Genomic DNA, 21,923 nt, shown 5'->3' on the forward strand with positions numbered 1-21,923 from the left:
CTCAAGAGCTCTACAACCTGGCTGCAGTCATTGGATCAGCTCTGACTCGCCGCAGTCATCAGTTGAATGCACACCTCCTAAGAGGAGTAAGGTGCTGCCGCAACAGATCTCTTCTGTTAAGGCTTTACCTCAGCAGACCTTAGTGTCTGCCGACCCCAAGTTGACTCTACTGCAGTCCATGCAGTCACAATTTGCGGTCTTGATGCGTGAGTGTCAGGCTGAGAAGGTTACACCTCCTCCTGCGATCGCTCCGCCTAACCGCAGTCCTGCCTGCCAGGCGTACGATGTTGAGGCTCCTCAGGATACCTTACCACGTTCTGAGTTGACAGTTTCCAGTGGTGTGCAGCTACCTCCGCCTTCCTTAAGGCAACCTCAGCAATGGGAACAGGAAGCTTATACCTTACTTCCTCCGCTTCCACTTGCAGTTCCACCAGTGAGGCAACACTCTCTTGAGGTACAACAACCTCTCCCATCCATGAGTCAGACTCCTCAGCTCTCGCTGCAGCGACCTCAACCCTCCTCAAGGCGAGAACCTCAACACCTTAGCCTTGCGCCTCAGGAACCTCAACTCGCGAGACAATTACTGCGTTCTGCGCAGCTACTACCTCATCGCTCACAGCTCACACCTCAGGAACCTCAACTCGTTCCTCAGGAACCTGCTACTGCGCATCCACCAACCTTACAGCAAGCGCAACTCTTGAGTCAAGACATTCATGCCAGGAGTCAGCCTCCTCCACCCATGCGCCTACCTTCTGCTACTTCTTTTGATCAGCCTTTGCAGCCTGAGCCTCAGGTGTTCCCTCAACAGAGACTTGAGGAGGAAACCGCAAGTGTTTTTGCTCCAGCTCGTGCAGATTCTGCTGTTCAGCATACCTTACCTCTCACTTCGCTACACTCTGGTGATGAGGTTTCTGATGATGAGGCTGCACACCTGGATCCCTCATCAGACGTGGATGAATCCAAGTCTTCTCCGCCTCCTATTGACTTTCGTAAGGTCTTGGCTCTTTTCAGAGAGGTATACCCAGACCATTTTGTCTCTGCTACCCCCCGCTCTCCGCCATCTGAGTTTTCGCTGGGCATGCAGCCAGCCAAGTCTACGTATACTAAGCTCGTCTTAGCAAGGTCCTCTAAGAGAGCGTTAAGGATTTTAGGGGAGTGGTTGCAGTCTAAGCAGCAACTAGGAAAGACTTCCTTTATGTTTCCTCCAACTAAGCTCACTTCTAAAGCGGGCGTTTGGTATGCCACAGGAGAGGAACCAGGCTTGGGAGTACCTGCCTCTGCCCAGGCTGACTTCTCAAGTTTGGTAGACTCCTCGTAGAACAGCAATGAGGCGCTCTAAGGTTTGCTGGACCTTCTCAGATCTTGATCACTTCTTGAAGGGTGTATTTAGAGCCTTTGAGATGTTCAATTTCCTAGACTGGTGCCTGGGGGCCCTTAGCAAGAAGACCTCCCCTGCGGACAAGGACTCAGCCATGCTCTTAATGTCCTGCATGGATAAGGCTATTAGGGATGGATCTGGCGAGCTTGCATCAATGTTTGTGTCAGGGGTGCTTAAGAAAAGGGAGCAGCTTTGTACCTTCCTTTCCTCCAGCATCACACCTTGTCAAAGGTCTCAACTCCTTTTCGCTCCGCTCTCGAAGTTCCTTTTTCCCGAAGAGCTTGTTAAGGACTTGTCTGCGGCCCTGATACAAAAGGACACCCATGATCTTGTGGCCTCATCAGCTCGTAAGACTAAGGTTGCTACCTCAGTCCCCAGGACTTATCGCACCCCAGTGGCTGATACTCCTGCTACGAGGTTTATTCCGCCCTTTCGTGGTAGAGCCCCCAGCCGAGGAAGCTCCCGTCCAGACTCTTCCAGGAGCAAGTCTAGGAAAGGTTCCAAGGCTTCAAAAGGAAAAAACTGACTCTCCTCATCTCCAGACAGCAGTAGGAGCCAGACTCAAGATCTTCTGGCAAGCCTGGGAAAAGAGAGGTGCAGACGCCCAGTCTGTCAGTTGGCTGAGGGAGGGTTACAGGATACCATTCTGCCGCAAACCCCCTCTGACCACATCTCCCATCAACCTCTCTCCCAACTACAAAGAAAAGGACAAGAGGCTAGCGTTGCACCAGGAGGTGTCGCTCCTTTTACAGAAGAAGGCAGTGGTTATAGTCCGGGACCATCAATCCCCGGGCTTCTACAACCGTCTCTTTCTGGTGGCCAAGAAGACAGGAGGTTGGAGACCCTTGCTGGACGTCAGCGCGCTCAATGCTTATGTCACCAAGCAGACGTTCACGATGGAGTCGACGAAGTCGGTCCTAGCAGCGGTCAGGCAGGAGGACTGGATGGTCTCGTTGGACCTGAAAGATGCTTACTTTCACGTTCCTATTCATCCAGACTCCCAACCTTTCCTGAGATTCGTTTTTGGAAAGGTTGTCTACCAATTCCAAGCCCTGTGTTTTGGCCTAAGCACAGCTCCTATGGTGTTTACGCATCTGATGAGGAATATAGCAAAATTCCTCCACTTATCGGACATCAGAGCCTCCCTTTATTTAGACGACTGGCTGTTGAGAGCCTCCACGAGTCGTCGCTGTCTGGAGAGTCTCAACTGGACTTTGGACTTAATCAAAGAACTGGGTCTGTTAGTCAACCTAGAAAAGTCTCAGCTCATTCCCTCCCAATCCATTGTGTACCTGGGAATGGAAATTCGGAGTCAGGATTTTCGGGCTTTTCCATCGGCCCCAAGGATAAGCCAAGCCCTAGATTGCATCATGAGCATGCTGAAGAGGAGCAGTTGCTCGGTGAGACAGTGGATGAGTCTCACAGGGACCCTTTCTTCGCTGGCCCTGTTCGTCGAGCTAGGGAGACTCCACCTCCGCCCTCTTCAATTCCATCTTGCAGCTCATTGGGACAAGGGTTTGACTCTCGAAGCAGTCTCTATCCCAGTCACCAAAGAGATGAAGACCACTCTCTTGTGGTGGAAGACCAATCTCCTTCTCAGGGAGGGCCTATCGTTGGCGATTCAGACCCCCAATCTTCATCTCTTCTCGGATGCATCGGACTCGGGCTGGGGCGCGACCTTGAACGGACAGGAGTGCTCGGGAACGTGGAACGAGGAACAGGAAACGCTCCACATCAACTGCAAGGAGCTACTAGCAGTTCATTTAGCCCTATTGAACTTCAAGTCCCTCCTGCTAGGCAAGGTGGTGGAGGTGAACTCCGACAACACCACAGCCTTGGCTTACATCTCCAAGCAAGGAGGGACCCATTCGAGGAGCCTATACGAGATCGCAAGGGACCTCCTCATTTGGTCAAGAAGTCTAAACCTCACCCTAGTTACGAGGTTCATTCAGGGCAACATGAACGTCTCAGCAGATCGCCTAAGCAGAAGGGATCAGGTCATTCCCACGGAATGGACCCTCCACAAGAGCGTGTGCAACAGACTTTGGACCTTGTGGGGTCAGCCGACCATAGATCTGTTTGCCACCTCCATGACCAAGAGACTTCCTTTGTACTGTTCCCCAGTTCCAGACCCAGCAGCAGTTCATGTGGATGCTTTTCTGCTGAACTGGTCCCATCTCGACCTTTACGCATTTCCACCGTTCAAGATAATAAACAAAGTCCTTCAGAAGTTCATCTCGCACGAAGGGACACGGCTGACGCTGGTTGCTCCCCTTTGGCCTGCAAGAGAATGGTTCACAGAGGTACTTCAATGGCTAGTCGACTTCCCCAGGACTCTACCTCTAAGAGTGGACCTTCTACGTCAACCTCACGTAGACAGGTTGCACCCAAACCTCCACGCTCTTCGGCTGACTGCCTTCAGACTGTCGAAAGATTCGCTAGAGCTAGAGGCTTTTCGAAGGAGGCAGCCAGTGCGATTGCCAGAGCAAGGAGGGTTTCCACTCGTAGAGTCTACCAATCCAAGTGGGAAGTCTTCCGGAGCTGGTGTAGAGCCAATGCAGTGTCCTCTACCAATACCTCTGTGACCCAAATAGCTGACTTCCTATTACATCTTAGGAATGAGAGATCCCTTTCAGCCCCTACGATTAAAGGGTACAGGAGTATGTTGGCTTCAGTTCTCCGCCACAGAGGTTTGGACCTTTCTTCCAACAAGGACCTTCAAGACATCCTTAAGTCTTTTGAGACTTCTAAAGAGCGTCGTCTACCCACTCCAGGCTGGAACCTAGACGTAGTCTTAAGGTTCCTTATGTCACCTAGGTTCGAACCTCTCCAGTCAGCTTCCTTCAAGGACCTTACCCTCAAGACTCTTTTTCTCGTCTGCCTTGCAACAGCTAAAAGAGTCAGTGAGGTTCATGCCTTCAGCAAGAACATTGGGTTCACATCCGAATCTGCAACATGTTCTTTACAGCTCGGATTCTTAGCTAAGAATGAACTTCCTTCACGTCCTTGGCCTAGATCGTTTGAAATACCTAGCCTCTCCAACATGGTAGGTAACGAGCTAGAAAGAGTTCTTTGCCCGGTCAGAGCTCTGAAGTATTATCTTAATAGGTCAAAACCTATTCGAGGACAGTCAGAAGCCTTATGGTGTGCCATCAAGAAACCTTCGAGGCCCATGTCCAAAAACGGGGTTTCGTATTATATAAGGCTTCTGATTAGAGAAGCCCATTCTCACTTAAAGGAGGAAGACCTTGCTTTGCTGAAGGTAAGGACCCACGAAGTGAGAGCCGTAGCTACTTCGATGGCCTTTAATAAAAACCGTTCTCTGCAGAGCATAATGGATGCAACCTATTGGAGGAGCAAGTCAGTGTTTGCATCATTTTATCTTAAAGATGTCCAGTCTCTTTACGAGAACTGCTACACCCTGGGACCATTCGTAGCAGCGAGTGCAGTAGTAGGTGAGGGCTCAGCCACTACATTCCCTTAATCCCATAACCTTTTTTAACCTTTCTCTTGAATGCTTTTATTGTTGTTTTTATGGTTGTTACGGTAGGCTAAGAAGCCTTCCGCATCCTTTTGATTTGGCGGGTGGTCAATTCATTCTTGAGAAGCGCCTGGGTTAGAGGTTGTGTAGAGGTCCTTTAGTAGGGGTTGCAGCCCTATATACTTTAGCACCTTTGAGTTGATTCAGCCTCCTAAGAGGAACGCTGCGCTCAGTAAGGAAGACGAACTTAAAAAAGAGGCAGAGTAACGGTTCAAGTCGACTTCCTTACCAGGTACTTATTATTTCATTGTTATTTGAGATAACTGTTATATGAAATACGGGATACTTAGCTATCCTTTAATCTTGTACACTGGTTTTCACCCACCCCCCTGGGTGTGAATCAGCTACATGATTATCGGGTAAGTTTAATATTGAAAAATGTTATTTATATTAGTAAAATAAATTTTTGAATATACTTACCCGATAATCATGATTTAATTGACCCTCCCTTCCTCCCCATAGAGAACCAGTGGACCGAGGAAAAATTGAGGAGGTGTCAACAAGAAGTACTGTAGTACCTGGCCACAGGTGGCGCTGGTGAGTACACCCCCTTCTAGTATTGTGATAGCTGGCGTATCCCTCCCGTAGAATTCTGTCGGGCAACGGAGTTGACAGCTACATGATTATCGGGTAAGTATATTCAAAAATTTATTTTACTAATAAAAATAACATTTTATAATTAAAATATCATTTTTCTTTGCCTACATATAAACCGAATAGTCTAGCCTATTCTTTACACATTCTCGTCTTTCCTCATACACCTGACAACACTGAAATTACCAAACGCTTCTTTTTTGCTCAAGGGGCTAATACTGTACTGTAATTGTTCAGTGGCTACTTTCCTCTTTGTAAGGGTAGAAGAGACTCTTTAGCAATGGTAAGCAGCTCTTCTAGGAGGACACTTCAAAATCAAACCATTGCTCTCTAGCCTAGGGTAGTGCCATAGCCTCTGTATCATGTTCTTTCACTGTCTTGAGTTAGAGTTGTCTTGCTTGAGGGTACACTCAGGCACGCTATTCTATCTAGTTTCTCTTCCTCTTGTTTTGTGAAAGTTTTTATGGTTTAGGAAATATTTATTTTAATGTTGTTACTTTTTTTTCTTAAATATTTTATCTTTCCTTGTTTCCTTTCCTCACTGGGCTAATTTCCCTGTTGGGGACACTGGGCTTATAACATCCTGCTTTTCCAACTAGGGTTATAGCTTAGTAAGTAATAATTAGGGTAGTGTTTTTGGCCCATTACTCTTTTATACTATACAGTATACACAAGACATGTGGTTTTGCCTAGAAAATAAACTTGTTGCATATGCAAATGATGCTACTCTCTTTGCATCAATTCCATCTCCTGAATGTAGATCTGGGGTTGCTGAATCTCTTAATAGAGATCTAGCTGATTTTAGTGCATGGTACAAATTAAGGGGTATGAAGTTGAATCGTAACAAAACTCAATGTATGATTGTAAATAGGGCAAGGACAGTGGCTCCTCAACATCCTGATCTCAGCATTGATAATGTTTATTTAACTTTGTATGGCTTAGAATTTTAGATATAATTATTAACAGCAAATATACTTTTAAGAAACACATTAGGTATGTCCTTAATTGCACAAAATATTGGCTTATTGAGAAAGTCTTTCAAGATTTTTGGTAATTAATCTAGTATGTAGAAGTGTTTTAATTCTTTCATTCTACCTTGTTTCGAGTATTGTTCTCCGTTCTGGTTGTCAGCTGCTGATTCTCATCTTAAGTTGTTGGACAGAAACTTACGGTCTATTAGATTTCTTATTCCTGATCTAAATATTAATCTCTGGCACCGTCATTCAATTACAGTAGTTCATTATGCATGTTGCATAAGATTTTTTATAATTCTGACCATCCTTTGCATTCAGATCTTCCCCTTCCCAGACAGTTCCATCCTGTTTGTAATACTAGGCATGCAGTTAATTCTTATAGTCGGGCCTTCTCCATCATGAGGCTCAATACTACACAGTGCTCTAGAAGTTTTATTCCAGTTGTGGTCAAGTTGTGGAATGATCTTCCTAATCGGGTAGTTAAATCAGTAGAACTTCAAAAGTTCAAATTGCAGCAAATGTTTTTGTTTAACAGGCTGACATAAGTATTGTTATAGTTTATATATGAATGTTAATGTTTCTAAAAATGTTTATTTTGAATGTTCATTACTTCATACAGTCAGCCCTCCTTCTTCGCAATATTTAGGACAGACGCAGGCGCGAAAAGGGATATCGCGAATAAACGCTTCACTAGGGTGGGCTAACTCCTAACCTAAAAAGTCACTGCCTCTTTTCATGAGCAGATGCCCGAGCTGATGATTAATACAGTAAATATTATCTAATATTTTAATTTGGTTTCTACAACAGTTTATAATCATATGTACAGTGTACAGTATATGTACACACATGTACATTTCTTACTGGACACAGTAAGGTTACAGTACAGTATTGTGCTAAGGTAAAGTATTACTGGGTCATCATCCCTTTACTGTTTTGTAAAACAAAAGTTGTTCCTATGTAGTTGTACTGTACTGTAACCTAATTCTCACTGTAATATATGTGCAGTAATATTACTACAGTACAACTTAACTGTACTTACTGTAATTGTTGGTGTTTTCGATGAGACGACTTGTAGCCTACGCGTACAGTATTTCTTCTGTTATCGTAACTATTGATAATTATTACATTTTAATATGAAACAAATTGTGAGGAATGGCATCAGTATAGAGTCTATGAGTCACAAGACAAAGTATTACACAGTAATAAACCCTTTGGCCATCAGTGCTAGCACAAACCTCAACGAGAGTATACGTTTGAGTTTGACCTCTGACATTCACTTGAATTTACGTGTTTTTTTTTTTTTTTTTTTTTTTTTTTTTTTTTTTTTTTTTTTTTTTTTTTTTTTTTTTTTCCAACAAGAATTTCATCATGACAAAGAGGAAGACAATTTCAAAATTTCACTAACGTAAGGAAGAGAAAATTCACTCTAATAAGAGTTCAGAAGTGGGTAATATCGGCAATATTAGCTGAGTTAGTGAAGAAGAAAGATGATGGAGCAACCGTCTCGCCTAAAGAAGCAAGATATTGAGCAAAGGATTCTTAATTTATTAATAAATTATGATAAATAACATTGTTTTGGTATGTTAATATCCAAAAAGGAACATAAAATTTATAATCATGATTATTAATATTGTCTTTGTAAAAATACAAAGAAAAACTTTGAATGGCCGTATCTCAAAACTATACTTATTGACCTTCCATTTCTGTCTACTTTAGTTTTAAAGATATAGCTCTGAAATTTGGTATATAACTTGAAGAAACATTATAAAACAATCAATTATCATAGAGTCCTTTTTTCCAAATTTTGTTTCATGTTTTTTTTTTTCTCGTTTTTATCCCTGATTTATAGGGTTTATTTTTTTACTGTTACTAAAAGATTCATATATAGCAAAAACAATTACTTATTAGAAAAACTTATTTTATTGGAGGTTTACATCAAGTCTATATAGGGGAGTAATCCCAGGTCTTAATACTAAGTATCAAGGGAGGAGATAGAATTTGAAAGACACTCATTTTCAGGATAAATTGGCCTGGCGTCGCAAAACCGAATGTCAGAGGCAAAAATCTTATGCAGTTTGGAGATGTCCTAAGTCTCCTTATTAAGTGGTATGAATGTCAAGCTCCTGTCCATGAAAAACAGTATTAGCCGGCCAGCCCCCTTAATTGCCAGGACAGGATTAGAGATTAAACTATATGAGAGATTACCCGAGTGCCAAATGTGAATGAGATCATGGTAAGGGGTAGATGGTGATGGTTTGGGCATGCTCTTTGCATTCCCCAAGAAAGATTAGTTCACTAAATTTTCAACTTTGCTCCACAAGCCACTAGAAGAGTTGAAAGACTCAAGCCTACATTACTGAGGACTATGAAGTGCGAAGTAGGAGATGATGAATGGAGTAGTATTGATTTAAAAATTCAAGATATAGACAACTGGCAAAATGTAACCGAGGCCCATTGTGTCAATATACATAGGAGGAGATGATGATGAGTGTCGAGGAAACTCCTGACTTGTGGGTTCCCTGTCATAGATATGCTTACCACTCACCTGATCCATAAACTTAACAGTGTATTGTTCTCCAGTTCCAAACCCAGCTGCAGTGATGGAAGATGTGTTCCAACACCTCTGGGATGGGATGGATGTTTACGCCTTTCCCCTGTTGTGCCAAATCCATCAAGTCGTGATCAAGATCCAAATGTCACAAGACCTCAGAGCAACAACAGTAACACCAAAGTGACCCCATGTGGAGTGGTATCCAGACCTTCTAGATCTGCCTTTAGAAGTTCCAAGAGAGCTACCATTTTGGCCACATCTTCTACGACAACACATGTAAAAAAGTTCTTCACAGCAATTCAGTGCTGGTCTCTTCACGGTTGGAGGTTATCCAGAATATCTTCTGAAAGAATGGATTTTCGAGACCGACTGCATAGCAACTTTTAAGATAGCCCCGCTAATCTTCAGTAGCGGTCTACCAGGCAAAATGGTTCCTTTTCTCTAGTTGGTGTAGTAGACGGAACGCTTTCACTCAAGGCCACTATTCCACTGATTGCAGACTTATTACTCTTCCTAGAGGAATAGAAGCTTCTCAGTCCCTGTGGTGAAAAGCTATCGTTCAGCCTTGAGCCAGGTTTTGAGACTGAAGCGAATTGACTTTTCCTCTTTGTGGGAAATCTTGGCTTTGATTAGAAGTTTTGAACAATTTTGCCCACCATGGGAAATCAAACCCCTAACTTGAAGTTTGATTAAGGTCCTAAGATTTCTAAAGATGGCACCATACGAACCTCTCCGTAAGGATATGGGTAGAAACCTCTTGCTGAAAACAGTTTTCCTCCTTGCCCTAGCCTCATCAAAGCGGGTGAGGTTGCTCCATGGTCTCTCGTATCTTGTTTCACACTTTAAGGGGTGGAAATATTTGTCATTCTCGTTTGTAGTAGATTTTACAGATAAGACCCAAAATCACTCTTTAAATGACCATCGGCTTAACTCCTCCATTTCCTCAATCAAGGAGGTGGCTGATAATGACAGTTTGCTACAGTACTATGTCCTGTGAGAGCATTCATCTTTACTTGAAAAGGGCTATCTCTTGTCTGAGTACTGTATTGCCAACCTACTTGTGAGTACTGAATGAAACAAAAAGATAGGGACCAAGAACACCATTTCTTTTAGGTTACAAATCTCTGGGAGAAATGTCTACTGGGGCCCACCCAATGCATGTGATATTTGAAGTGTTGTAGCAATCCTGGCCTTCCGCAAAAACCACTCGGTAATGCAGGTACATAGAGCAGTAGTCTGGAAAAGACAGACTACTTTTACTGCCCACTAACTGAAGTATTATACCTATGGGTCCCCAGACAGTTTTTTTTTAGGTCCTGTTGTGACCTCCCATCAATTGATGTAAAGATTCACTCCCCTGCAGGACATTTAGGTTACTGTCACATTATCAGTTACATATTCAGTATGTGTTTTGGTTTGAAGGTTGAATGGCTGATCTTTTTCTCTTCCTGTTCTCCCTCCCTGGGAAGTATCCTGACTGATCGGACACTATTTCAGGTAAGTTAATATCATGGGTAATGATGTTTTGTTTTTAACAAATCTTTTATTCATATACCTTTGGCTTTTCTGCATGGGTAAAACCTTTTTCGTCAGACCGTGACACTTTTGCTTATCCATGAGTTACGAGAGGCTAGAATGCCATGTCATAGCTCCTCATGAGGACTGGTCATGATCATTCTGAATTAAAGACCAAGCAGAAACCCTGTTCACTTTTGGGACTTCCTCCCTCCTAAGGAAGTTTCCGAAATAAATGACAAGACGAGTGTTTATATCGGCCTTGGAACAAACTACAAATTCATATTTATCTTAGCTCTACAAACTCAGGTTTGTACAGGTAGGAAGAATAAGAATTATGATAAAATTTGTAGTTTATCTTCCCTTTTTCTCCCATCAAGGACATTTGGTCTTTCACCCAAACAAGAAGAAGCTTACTAGATGAGACTTTGCTAAATGGTATATGAAACAATATATTTCTCGGGAAAAGTGAGAAGGTTAGACCGGATGAACCCCATTACTTTAATTTAGCCCAGATGGGTGACACCTTTCCAAACTCAGGGATTATCCCCTTTTAGTGGTAGTCGAGCAGAGCTACATCTAATTCTCACCTCCCTCTTATAGAACCGAGAATAGATGTTGGGAGAGTGGGCTAGTCAGAGGTTTTCTCACAATCGGCTCAGGTAGGACATTCCCCTCCTAACTATGTCTTCTATTTAAAGGACGATTTGAAACAAATCAGGTTTTAGTAGTTGTAGTTTTCCTAGCTTTACAAACCTGATGCCTTTGAAGGTTCATTTCCCATATTACCACCCCCACAAACCCTATAGCTCTGAGATCAGAATGGGGAATTAGCACATACAGTAGAACAGGGTAGCCCCCATCTTCCCCACACTTCTGCCAGCCTCCTGCTCAGGTTTTTTTTTTTTTTTTTCTTCTTTTCTTTTTTACCCAGCTGGGTCAGCAATGCTGCTGTTTCTTCAGTTTTAAGAACTCAGTTTTGTAGTTAGGAAAAATACAAATAACCAAAATTTGTGAAATCCAAATTATAATTGAACAGAAAATAAATGTATTGGAAAATTGTTTTTGAAAATATGTATTTGTGTGAAGATCCCCTGTAAATAAATTTAGATATTGTGATTGATGTTAAACATTAAAAAAATATTGGTATAATAAAAATCAATATTTTTCCAGATGTATGAAGAATCCTGTAGTAGTATTGCTGTAGTTCTGCAAAATTTACAAGATACACCTGTATGTCCAAGTGTTGGACACCGGACATTATTTTGCATGGAGGATGACTTACCAAGCTTGCCAACTTATGAAAACGCAGTGATTTTGCAGGCTATAGCCACTTTTCAAAGAGGAAATTTTGAAATAGTTCTTACAACTCTAGACCAGATTGATGTACATGGTAAGCTATTTCATATTTAGTACTTTTTGGATACAGTTATTTTCATATGGTCTACTTCCCAGTGGAAGATATAGCAGGAGGAAGAAGTCTGGAGACATTGTTGGGCCTTGAGGTAAAAAACTTGCAACTTTCCTCTTCTACCCCAAAATACTCTGCCCTCCGACCCTTCTCCATCCGTTTCTTCTGGAGGCCGATTGGAGAAGAGTAGTGATCCTTTAACCTTTGGGCAAGCCAAAATTTTATTTATTTTTAATTTCTAAGGGTAAAGTAAGTAAAACAACATTAGTAATACCTTCATCATTACATAACTAATACTTTACTTAGTAAAATGCAGTATTTGTTACTGCTAAAGCTGACTTATACACAGATGTGTAAATGTGTTCGTTTGTTTGTTATGATCGGCAATGTAACGTAATGAAAATAATGATTTCTGGTTTAGGCACTATGTTTAGTAAAAGCATGAGATAATATTTCCTTTATGTAATTAATTTAAAATTTTTATGGATACAGCAAAAGCTAGCCTATACACTGATAGTCTAGTAATTCACTAGTTGTCTTATGCAACAGATATGACCTAAATTTGTTAAATTTTGCCATAATTTTCAACCTCGTCTTATCTTACAGTTGTCTTATATGCGGAAATAAATGGTAGTTATAGTGTATATGACATTTTATACATTTTTATCTTTACGCTTTCCTCAAAGGCACAACTGATTTACCTGTTACCTTATACAGTACTAAACTTTATTTTTCTTCCTGTAGTAGTTTCATATTTCACAGTCTTCTTCATCACTACACCTTCTTCGAAGATAAAGTAGGATGGTGATCATCATTATCATCATCATCAGCTGTTAATAGTTCACTGCAGAAGAAAGGCCTCAGACATGTCCTTCCACTTTTGTCTGTTTATGGCCTTTCTCTGCCAGTTCACACCCGCAAAGTTTCTTAGCTCGTCAATCCATCCTCTTCTCTTCCTTCCCCTGCTTTTACAATTTCTAGGGACCCAATCTATTATTCTTAATGTCCATCTATTATGTGTCATTCTCATCATATGCCCTGCCCATGTCCATTTCTTGTTCTTACGTGTTAGAATATGTGGTATGGTATCTTATATTAGATCATCTTCATTATTGATCATTAATATTGCACCTTACTCATTAATGATTCAAGGAGTTTCCCTCTGACACTTGACTAAATTGTGGAGTGATCTCAATCAAATAGCTGAATTACTGCAACTTCATATGTTCAAACTTGCTGTAAATACTTCTCTGTTGAACAAGGTGACATGAATCTCATTTCTTCTACTTTATTCATTACTTCTCCATTTACAGTATTTTCTTCTCTGAGCTACTTAGCCTGTTAGGGCACTAGCCACCCATTGAGATACTACCGTCAGAGTCATTGGGTCCTTTGACTGGCCAAACAGTATTATGCTGAATCCCTTTCCTTGTTATGGCTCATTTTCCCCTTGCCTACACAGACACCGAACAGCCTGGCCTATTCTTTACATATTATCCTCTGTCCTCATACACCCGACAACACTGAGATTACTAAACAATTTGTTCAAGGGGTTAACTACTGCACTGTAATTGGTCAGTAGCTACTTTCCTCTAGGTAAGGGTACAAGAGACTTGTTAGCTCTGGTAAGCAGCTTTTCTAGGAGAAGGACACTCCAAAATCAAACCATTGTTCTCTAGTCTTGGGTAGTGCCATAGCCCCTGTACCATGGTCTTCCTCTGTCTTGGGTTAGAGGTACCTTACTTGAGAGTACACTCTAGCACACTGTTGTTTCTTATTTCTCTTCTGTTTTTTTTTTCTTTTTTAAATAGTTTATATATGAAAGATTTATTTCAATGTTGTCACTGTTCTTAAAGTATTTGATTTTATTTTTTAATTACTTCTCTTGTAGTTTATGTATTTCCTTATTTCCTTTCCTCACTGGGCTATTTTACCTGTTGGAGCCCTTGGGCTTATAACATCTTGTTTTTCCAACTAGGATTGTAACATAGCAAGTAATAATAATGATGATGATGATAATAATAATAATAATAATAATAATAATAATAATAATAATAATAACTTAGCAACTACTACTACTACTACTACTACTACTACTACTACTACTACTACTTGTAATAGGGCTTTTGGGTTTGTAGGATTTTCCTTTTCCAACTATGACTGCAGTTTAACCATTAATAATAGATAAATATGTCTGTTATGGTAAGTGTAGTTTTGATTGCTAAGTGATTTTGATACTGAGTTTTAGTAGTGATTTCAAGTAATTTGTGATCTGTAATTTGTATGTACTTTATGAGATTTCCTTTGTGATCTGTTTAAATGGTAGTGCTTAAGTTTTATGGATAATGTTTTATGTGTTTATTACCATGTTACCTATTTGGATTCCAAGGTAGTTGATGTGGATTAAGTTTCAGAGCCCTGTTTGATTTGTTTCTTCAATTTGTTAATTCATATGACTGGGCTGTGTAGGTTTCTTTAGTTTCTTTAATTTGTTTTGGTATTTCCACATACCTACTATGAAACTTCATTTGAAATACAGATGAACTGCTGTATTATGTGTAACCTCAAGTCTTATACAGTACTAAGTTATAAAAAAAATTTCCTAGTGCCTTTATAGTCACCAGTCCATCAACTTGAGACCTAACATGTTTTGTGTAGTGTATTGTTCTTCTGTCTAATCTTCAGCTACTGACTTATCTTCATTTGGTGGACAAAAACTTCTAGTCTATTAAATTCCTTGTCCGACATCTGGATATTAATCTCTGGTAACATCATTCCGTTAGTTATTGGGGCATATTACATAAGGTTATGCATAATTCTGACCATCCTTATAATTCAAGTATTCTTATCTTGTACATAGTGCCACGTATGCAGTTGATTCTAACAGTCTTGCTACCTCCATCATTAGGCTCAAGACTATAGTATTCTGTTAGTTTTATTCCAGCTATGATCAGATTGTGGAATGATCTTTCTAATCTGGCAGTTGAATCAATAGAATTTCAGAATTCTAAACTTGTTGCAAATTCTTTTCTATTGAACAGGCTGACAAAAGTTCTGTTTCATAGTTTATATATGACTGATTTTATTTTTACATTACTATTTTTAATATAATTTTAGACTTAATTTAATTATTTCTGTATACTGTATAGGTTATTTGTCTATTTCCTTTCTGTATTGGGCTGCCCTTGGGCTTTTAGCATCATGTTTTTCCAGATAGGTTTGTTGTTTGGCTGGTATTGATAATAATAATATTACACTTACCTTAATCACACATCAGTTTGAAAAATTTTATGATTGAAGGAGCCATGCATTCCAATTTCATGTTTCTTAATGTTTTATGAGCCATTGAAAATAGTATTATCTTTAGTAGGGAGCAGATCAATTAAACTTGGTAACCTCTCAATAATTGAGGGTAAGGGGACACAGCTACTGTAAAGTGGTCATTTGCTGCAACATGATTTCACAGTGTACTTGTTCCGACACTAATACAAACCCTTTCGCTCTTTATGAGGGAATATGCTTATGGCAAAGCTGGAAGACTAGCCTCAAGACTTTTAGCAACCCCACCAATATTTAAAGCGGGGTTAGGGGTAGTACCAGCTACCCTGCTCTCTCTCTCTCTCTCTCTCACACACACACACACACACACACACACACACACACACACACACACACACACACACACACACACACACACCTGTGTTACCGCTCAACTATTTTTAACTTGCCTTTGACTAATTTATACTTTTAGTTTTGTTTCTTTATTTTTACAGATAGGAGAGTTGCGGTTTGGAGTCGGCGTACAGGAAGTGAAAGAAGGCTGCTTCTCCTTCACAAGTTTTCCTGGAAGTCGAGAAAACTTCTTCCTTCTTCCCTCCGGATTAACCTTAGGAATGGAGGACTCCTCCCCTTCTCTTAGCAAAGAGGGTCTGCCCTCCTCCTTGGGGAGTCGCTCTTCTTTGATGGACCTTCGCTGTTCTTCAAGACGGCTGCTTTCTGCCGACCAAGAGCTATCACCTCAGTCTTGCCCCTCAGCTGATGATGACCCACCCCCTCCCTCGTTCTGAGTTAACTCAGCCAGCGGAGGGAATGCGAAGTCTGAAACTTGTTCCTTTTATCGTGGAGTGATTCATTCAGCGCCGACATTGCTGCACTACTCCTTTCTGATATGTTAGCCTTTCGAGGGAGTGCAGAGATGGAGGCTTGTTCCTTCGCCTCTCAGGGGACACCTTTCCTGTTCACGGGTTAGGGGTTAGGTCTACTCCTGAGTGGTCTCTTCAGTGTTGACGACTCCGCACTCATTCATTCTGAGTTAGCTCACCCGGCAGAGGGAATGCAAAGTCTGAAGTTTGTTCTTGCCACTCTTGGTGGACACCTTTCCCCGGAGTGATCCCTTCAGTGCCGACGCTGCCGCACTGCCCTGTTCTGAGATGTCAGCCAGCGGACTGAGTGCAAAGGGCTGGAGCTCATTCCTGCGCCTCTTAAGGGGACTCCTTTCTCCTTCGAGGGTTAGGTCCTCTCCTGAGTGGTCTCTTCAGCGCTGACGGTTTCACACTCATTTGTTTTTGAGATTTAAGCCGGCGGCAGGTTAGGTCCTCTCCTGAGTGGTCTCTTCAGTACCGACAGTATCACACTCATTTGTTTCTAAGATGTAAGCTGTTGGAGGGAGGGCAAAAGGCGGAAACTTGTTCTTGTTTCTCTTAGGAGACACCTTTTCCATATGCAGGTTAGGTCCTCCCTGGAGTGATCTCTGCCCTGAGGTACTATGAGGTGTCTGGTTTTGCCCTTTCCTTTCTCTAGCCTTTCAAAGCGTGACAATATTTTCATTTTAAGACATTATACAAATCCATTTTACATTGGCATTTGCGAACAGTGAAAAAGCCTTTGATAGTGTGCACCGGCCAATTTTGTGGAGAGTCCTGTTATTACAGAGTTCCTCTTAGATATGTAAATTTTATTAAGTCTGTTCATGAGCATAGCAAGTTATAAGTTAATGGAGTCCTATCAAATGAATTTCCTGTGAACAGTGGAGTACTTTAAGGAAATGTGTTTTGTACCTATGTTGGTTATCCTTCTCATGGATTTTGTAATGGGGATTGCGTAGAAGGACTGGAATGGATTGGTAGCAGGAATTTAGCAGACCTAAAGTACTGGTATGCTGGTGATGCTTCCCTTATTATCAAAACGCCACAGGACTTGCAATGCTCGCTAACCAGATGGTGTGAAATATCACAAGATAATGGAAGAAAGACAGATGATGAGAATGGAATATGGAATGGAAAATAAAAGATCATTGGAAGGAGAAAGGATTAATGAGGTAAATCATATAAATATTCAGGGTCTTTAGAATTTGAGTTTAATGAAAGATTGAAAAAAAACAAATCAGACAATGGCTAGGTTAAGTAAAATTTGGAAATCAAATCGCCTTAAATTACATATAAAAATACGGCTATATATTAGTTTAGTGGGATCGGTGTTACTGCATGGACAGGAGTCGTGGTATGACAATGAAACAATATCCAGCAGATTTTTTAGATTTGAGAACAAAATCCTCAGAGGAATATTGGGAGTTAAATGGCAGGATAGAATTAGAAATGAAACTATAAGAGAAATTACTCAGGTGAATGAGATCATGGTGAGGGGGTATATGGAGATGGTTTGAGCATACTGTTTGCACTCCCCAAGAGAGATTAGTTCACCAAACTTTCAGCTTGGCTCCACTGGGCACTCAAAGAGTTGGAAGATTCAGGCCTATGTGGCTAAGGATTATGATGCCTGAAGTAGGAGATAATGAATGAAGAAGTATTTATTTAAAAATTCAAGATTGAGACAACTGGCCAAATCTGAGGCCCTTTGTGTCAACAGGCATAGGAGGAGAGGATGATGATGATAGAAACAAAGTAAAAACAATATTAGGCAGTACTTGGTTCAGTATGTTAATTGACTAGACGGAGGCAATAGACTGAGTTGGTAGGGATAGAAGTTATTCCACCCTAATACAGCAAGTATTCGCAGATTCTCGCTCTTCGCGCGTGTCTTTGTTATATAACCCACGCGAAGAGCTAGGACTGACTGTACATCAAGTTTTTTTAAGTTAATTCATTTTGATTTAGGTTTTGTTCATTGTTTTACAAAGTTGGTAGTCTCGGTTGATTGTATTCAGTTTTGTATTTCTGATTTTTTGTACATTACTGTATAATTTTTAAATATTAAACTTAGCCGGTGAATATATATATAGCTTACGTCTCCGACGGTCGACAGATTCCAAAAACTCGCGAGCGATCGCCATGAAGGTTGCCGGGTGTGCCCACCCAGTGCCGACTATCGGCCAGATACCGCATATACTTCTCCATAAATTCAGTTCTTCTCTGTCGGTGGTAGTGACAGCATTGGTTCCGCTCGCGCTTAACCTCAAGTTTCTACTGATTGGTGAAGTACTTGTTCATGGTTTTATGGCGTTCGCCGTGTTGGATTATTCTCAAGCAATACGATTTTCAAAAGAAATTCTTTTGAAAGGAGAGAAAAATTTTTTACCCTTGCTTTTTTAATCTCTGGATTTTCCATAGAGAAAAGATAGCCGACCTTTCCCTCAGTGTACGGAAGTGTGTTAAAGGCTTTTAGTAATTATTTTATCACTTTATAAATTATTGTTGATATTTATAGATTTACCTCTATGTATTTTATATCTCACCCGCCTTTATTAGGCCTCTTCGATTCGCTTTCCATTTATACTAAACACCGAGATAAATTTAATTTTTTTTTTGTTTATAAGCGACCTATGCCTATTCTTTGTAAGCGGTACTGACTTGGAAAACGAAGTTAAACAATGCTTAGCCCATTCAACTTTTATATTTGTTTAGATTGATGAGATGAATATTTTTAGAAAATATTTTAAGAAATTTATTCTTTGAATAGTCTTCGTTCTATTTTCAAAGATGAACTAACGTTTGGTTTATTTATGCTCCGCAGTTTGCACTCTATCGTTACGATAGAGTAAGAGAGAATCACGGTTTCACTTTGCAGAAAGAGTTAATCGATTTTGACGTTATGTTCATTCTTCTTTCAAACTGAAGTTTTTTAAATACTAATTTAAAGGAACATGTTAATTTTCAATTTCTTAGTCCTTTTAGTATTTTCCTTTAGTTTACTCTCGTCCCAAGTCTCTGTACAGGGAGAGAGAGAGAGGATAAAACGTTCTAGTTTTTATTCTCATCCCAAGGCACTGTACGGTGAGAGATTGAAAACGTAGTCCTTAGCGATCTAGTTTTAGTCTCCTCCCATGTCACTGATCTTTTTTTATATTTCCGTTTTATTCTATATATATGTATATGTTTATTAATTTTTGCATGTGTGATTCATTTTGTACTAATGAGCTTACATTATACGACATTTTTTCGCAATTCTAATCTTTTGATTTAAGGGAGAATTGCGTGCTTCAGGTAGAAATCAGCTTTATTCATGTCTAATGTGAAACTATTAAAAAATGCGAGTGTCAGTGAAGAAAGTGCGAAAAACATGTTCAGTGTTGCTGAGGGTTCGTTTGTTCGTGCTTGTCGCTTGCCTAGTCCGAGACCTCTTTCAGGCTCCCCTGCCCCAGGGAGAAGGAATGTCGTAGGACCTAAGGAAGTGAGAGGTGTAAACCAACGAACAGACGTTCCCTCAAAGGTATCAGACGTTGCTCTTCAAGCACGTCCTTACCATAAATCAGGAGAGACGAAGTTCTCGTCTTCCGTTGAGTCATCTTTAAAAAATAAAGCCTTGGCGTAAGGTTTCGAGACCGTTGAATCGTAAATTAGTTCCTTCAGAACAAGATCAAAGTCTTAGATGTAGTCATCATGAGAGTCCCGTTCATAGCGATGACGTTCATGTACAGACGTTTCCGACGTCACGATCTATTCAGAGTGCGGTTGATCCGAAGTTAGGTGTTTTGCAAGATATGCTGTTAAAGCTTTCTTCTTTAATGAAAGCTTACGATCCTGTTCCTGTGCGAAAGGATCCTTTGCTTGTTGTACGTCACGGTTCTGGGATACGTGATTCAGGTCTTCAACCTTCTAAACGAGATTTGTTACGTCACGCTGACGTTATCCCTAGTGTCAGCTTTGCTGTTCAACGAGATGCGGAGCATAAATCTCGATGTAACTGTAGGGTGAGGGGGGTCTTCTTTGTGGGTTATTTAGTACTCGTCGACATTTTAAGTTTCTTTATTTGTCGAGGTCACTGGAAAAATTACATACAGAGAAATTCATATGGTGACAATTCTTCAATTAATAAAAAAAAAAAAAAACATATTTAAAGAAAACCCTATTCTCTACACATTTCAAACAACATTATTGGAAACCTCTATTGCTATAATTTCATTAATTGTGATTCCTTTGTATTCTATTTCTTGCATGTTACACATTTTTATTAATATTTCCTATAAAGACCTCTTGATTACAAAATTCTTAATACTAGGTGGGTGAATCCCTTGGTTCTGCTATATCAACTCTAAGAAATAAGCACTAAGCATTAATAGACATCATTAAGTCATGAGAGAATTTCACTAAATAGTTATTCGATCTGTGGCATATTTTATCTAGCTTAATCCCTTACGAGCTCTATTTTCCCTCCTTAAAATGTAAAGACCTCTTGATAACATCTCTTACTTACAATTTTGTTTGTGTCCACCGCAAAGACCGTCCAGCTCTCTCCCCTAAATGGGCCCCAGGTATGTTCCTGCCGAGGGTACGCGACCGTTAGGACAAACTTACCCCTCACTTTATCTCATGTTTCTATATTTCATTATATTAACAACCCAACTAGCCCTTGTTATTTAAACAGAAACCCTGACAACCCTTTTTTTTTTTCTCTAACTCTCAGAACACGGTGATCCTTACCTTATATTATAATTCCATCTTAAAGTCGTCGATGTTAATTCTCTCAAAACACGTCTGCTCTCAATGGTTACACTGTGATAAAGAACAACCTGTCGCTTTCCCAAGCGCTTGAACAGGGATATGGCGGGAGTTGGCTCGATGGTTCTTTTGTTTTCTTTGTTACTAACATATAAAAGGTGTCCCCATAATTATTGTTTCTGACGAAAACTTCCTCATTTTAATTTTCTTATTATTTTATAACGTGTATACCTCTATTAGTGACCGAAATTTAATTACAAATTTTGGATTTACCACGAATAGTGTCATTCAAAGTTGCTCAGGGAAAGGTGAAATTTCCCTGAGTGAAATTTCCCTGCTTGAACTTCCCTGCGTTTACAGTAACTTTGATCGACAGTCAATTAAGTCGAGTCACTACTTTGATCAGCAGTCACTGCAGTTCCGCCGAGACTTTAAACGTCAGCCACCGCTGTCATAACGTGACGTTGAGCTGCAGACACCGCAGACACGACGTTACGTTGAGCGGCAGACACCGTTGCCACGACGTGACGTCGAGCGTCAGTCACCGAAGTCACGATTTAGCATCGTACAGCAGTCACCGCTGTTACTACGTGACGTTTGAACGTCAGTCACTTCAGTCTCGACGTGTAGTACAATAACTTTCTCTGCAGTCACAACGTGACATCGACCCTCCAACTTTAACTTCTGTTCATATACAAGTTGATGTAGCCTGTCAGGCTTTTCGTTCACGTCATTCTGAATACTTCAGTGAACCCTCGTTTATCGCGGTAGATAGGTTCCAGACCCGGCCGCGATAGGTGAAAATCCGCGAAGTAGTGACACCATGTTTACCTATTTATTTAACATGTATATTCAGACTTTTAAAACCTTCCCTTGTACGTAGTACTGTTAACAAACTACCCTTTATTGTACAGAAAACTTAATGCATGTACTAAAGTACCCTAAACTAAAACAGGCACAAATATTAAAGGCGATTTTATATCATGCGTTTCCTAAACACGCCAAAAAGCACGATAAATAATGGCAACCAATGTTTTGTTTACGTTTCTCTGATCATAATGAAGA

The 21,923-nt window shown here is 40.6% G+C and overlaps 1 protein-coding gene across 3 annotated transcripts in view; it reads left to right on the forward strand.

Moving 5' to 3' along the window:
• The window catches only part of LOC137632204 (uncharacterized), a 110,869-nt gene that overhangs the window by 53,590 nt on the left and 35,356 nt on the right, over positions 1-21,923 (forward strand). For all 3 annotated transcript variants that reach the window (XM_068364089.1, XM_068364090.1, XM_068364091.1), the window contains one exon: positions 11,727-11,946. In XM_068364089.1, coding sequence (XP_068220190.1) covers positions 11,727-11,946 — 220 coding nt within the window. The remainder of the gene's footprint in view (positions 1-11,726; positions 11,947-21,923) is intronic.

Source organism: Palaemon carinicauda, chromosome 41 (genome assembly GCF_036898095.1).
Source record: "Palaemon carinicauda isolate YSFRI2023 chromosome 41, ASM3689809v2, whole genome shotgun sequence".
Taxonomy (NCBI): Eukaryota; Metazoa; Arthropoda; class Malacostraca; order Decapoda; family Palaemonidae; genus Palaemon; species Palaemon carinicauda.